The sequence below is a fragment of the Branchiostoma belcheri genome, unplaced genomic scaffold, assembly GCF_001625305.1.
Source record: "Branchiostoma belcheri isolate BF01 breed outbred unplaced genomic scaffold, Haploidv18h27 scaffold1690, whole genome shotgun sequence".
Taxonomy (NCBI): Eukaryota; Metazoa; Chordata; class Leptocardii; order Amphioxiformes; family Branchiostomatidae; genus Branchiostoma; species Branchiostoma belcheri.
In genome coordinates this window covers 1-2,492 of record NW_017803147.1, presented here as the reverse complement: position 1 = coordinate 2,492, position 2,492 = coordinate 1, and the positions used below count along the sequence as shown (strand labels likewise).

General features: G+C 37.5%; 1 protein-coding gene across 1 annotated transcript; it reads left to right on the top strand.

The window, feature by feature from the left end:
* Nucleotides 1–665: 665 nt before the first annotated feature.
* LOC109466549 (serine/threonine-protein kinase atr-like) lies at nucleotides 666–2,408 on the top strand (the record flags this gene model as incomplete). The annotated part of the gene is made up of 6 exons (XM_019764281.1): nucleotides 666–799; nucleotides 1,116–1,168; nucleotides 1,428–1,538; nucleotides 1,900–1,968; nucleotides 2,190–2,242; nucleotides 2,375–2,408. Coding segments are annotated over 6 exons (454 nt in total), but the record flags the coding sequence as incomplete, so codon positions are not given.
* Between the last annotated feature and the right edge of the window lie 84 nt (nucleotides 2,409–2,492).

Here is a 2,492-nt window from a genome sequence, read left to right as displayed (position 1 = left end):
TAAAGGTCCGTTTCATTTGGTATATATTACCATTGTGACAGCATTTTATACCCCAAAATAGGAATCTTGCGTCTTGTTTTAGGTCCCGATAGTAGAAAGAATGCAGTGTACATGTATTCAGATGGCCGCCGTGTAACGTTACGTACTAGCGAGCGCGCACGACAATACCGCCAGAGTAGAGTAGGTTATCCTAACCCTTTAGATAGCGCAAAGAAAACAAAAACGACAGATTTGCATTAAAGAAAGTTTATTTTCCATAGCCTGGGCTAGCCACGATCTATAACCTATGGCTTCTCCACGGGCGCTGGGGACGAGCGTGGTATTAACCGTTGCCTAATTATAATGTCTGCACATGCAGTAGGTCTGGCGTTGACGCTTGGGATTTTGTTGAAATATATAAAACTTCACGGAGAATTGTCGCCTATGGCTTCTTGTTTTATTTCATACAGTTTGGAACAAAGTAAGTTTATGCTGGTAGGCATTGGTATACAAAAAAATGAGGTGAACATGGTGTGGGTTGTTTATGCCTTGTTTGTAATGGCAGGAAGTATGAATAATGATGCAAAATTTTGTAAATATCAGTAACATGAAGATTATTTTATTGAGATTTGCTGCCAAAATCCTACACTGAGCACTTTTCAACAAGCTCTGAACTTTTTTTCCAGAGACATTATCCTGTACGTGGTGACGTACTTCGGACGTTCCCTGCAGTACGGTAACCAGCACATCTACCAGGCCATGCCCAGGCTCCTGGCACTGTGGCTCGACTACGGAGCTAAAGTGTCAGATTACGAGAAAGGTAACATGGATGACTTATTCATATTGATTATTCCAATGTCATGATGATGCAGTACAAACTAATTCAACATGGGGCACATGACTAGGTTCTTGGACTACATCAATTAGTTACAAAAATATCCTTGACATCTTGAAAGGAAACATCCTGCATGAAAATGTCTGATACCCACTGTCCATGGAGGGGGCCATTTTGAACTGTTAATATAAATCGATAAAATCTAGGGAGACTGTATTGATCTTAACATATTCCCCCTACCTGTTGTGTTCTGTAGATGTGTTTGACGTAATGTTTTAATGGTATGATTTGAATTTTACAGCTGGAAGAGCAGAGAGAACAAACATGAGGGTTATGCTCCCTAAGCTTAACGAGGTATGTCTTATAAGTCAATAGATTAGATACAAAGTAAATAGATAGTTTACTATCATTGATAGTGAGAGTCACTATTATAATAGTAAATGCTGTTTTATAGGTTTTGCAAGAGTTGGCAGTTAACGCAGTTTTTGCAATGGAAGGAAAAAAGATGTTTCCATCAAATATTCTATTGAAAGCAAGCAACAGTGCAACAGGTGTCAGTAACATGTGAAGAAACGATTTGAAAATGCTTTTTTTATTTTCCCCTGGTCCACAGATTATAGGGAATTACACCAAGAAGTTAGCCCCATACCAGTTCCTGACATCCTTCTCACAGCTCATCTCACGCATCTGTCACTCTCACCCGGAGGTCTTCAACAGACTGGAGGTACGCTGGCAAATCTGGATGCGTCGCTGTGGCCTCTTTTAGGTTGTAGGGGCAGTGGGTTGTTAATCCAATGGGTTTTGAGTACAAATGTATCAATGTTCAAAACATGGCAATTCCTCTCCTTTGACTTTTCCAAACCTTTCCATCTTTTTATGCAGATATAACATGCAAAAACATTACACATGTATGTATCTGTTTCATCAAACATTTTTATCAGCTTACAAATATTAAATCCATATTGTTTGATAGATGACAACAATGTTACCCAGAATGAGTGTTGATAATGATATATAACATTACAGATATGTCACTCTTCACCAAAAATTAGATAAATCATGATTACCTCTTTTCCTTCCTTCAGGATATCATTGCCACGCTGCTGGTGACTTTCCCACAACAGTGTATGTGGCTGATGATGGCTGTGTCCAAGGTTGGTGTTTTAAAACATCTAAACTGTTAACAGAAACTATTTGAGCAGTGCAGTAGTTGATAAGCAAATGTGTTAACTTTAGAGACTATGCATATATATTGTGATCTCATTTTGCTAACATACATGTAATGTAGTAACCCACTTAGACAAAGTTAGGTTGTTTGTTTTACAAAGTTTTCATTGTTCATCAATACTAAAGGTAAGATGATTTCTTCTTTCAGTCAACATCTCTGATTCGGAAGAAGCGCTGCCAAGACATCTTCAAGAAAGCCAAGTAAGTTGTACATCTCTTCTAAGATTTGATTGAAGATGAAACTTTAATGTAGAATCCTTTTGTACTTTCTAGAACTGATCATGTATATTTCTAGCTCAAACTTGTCCTGACAAAACTCTTTTGTCTATATAGGTCTATGCACAGTGACCTCAACCAGTTTATACAGGTATCAGCTTGATTTGTTTTGTGTTTTATATTCTTTTGCTTTTGCTTTTGTTTAGTCCAAACATTTTTTTTTTTTTTTTTTTTT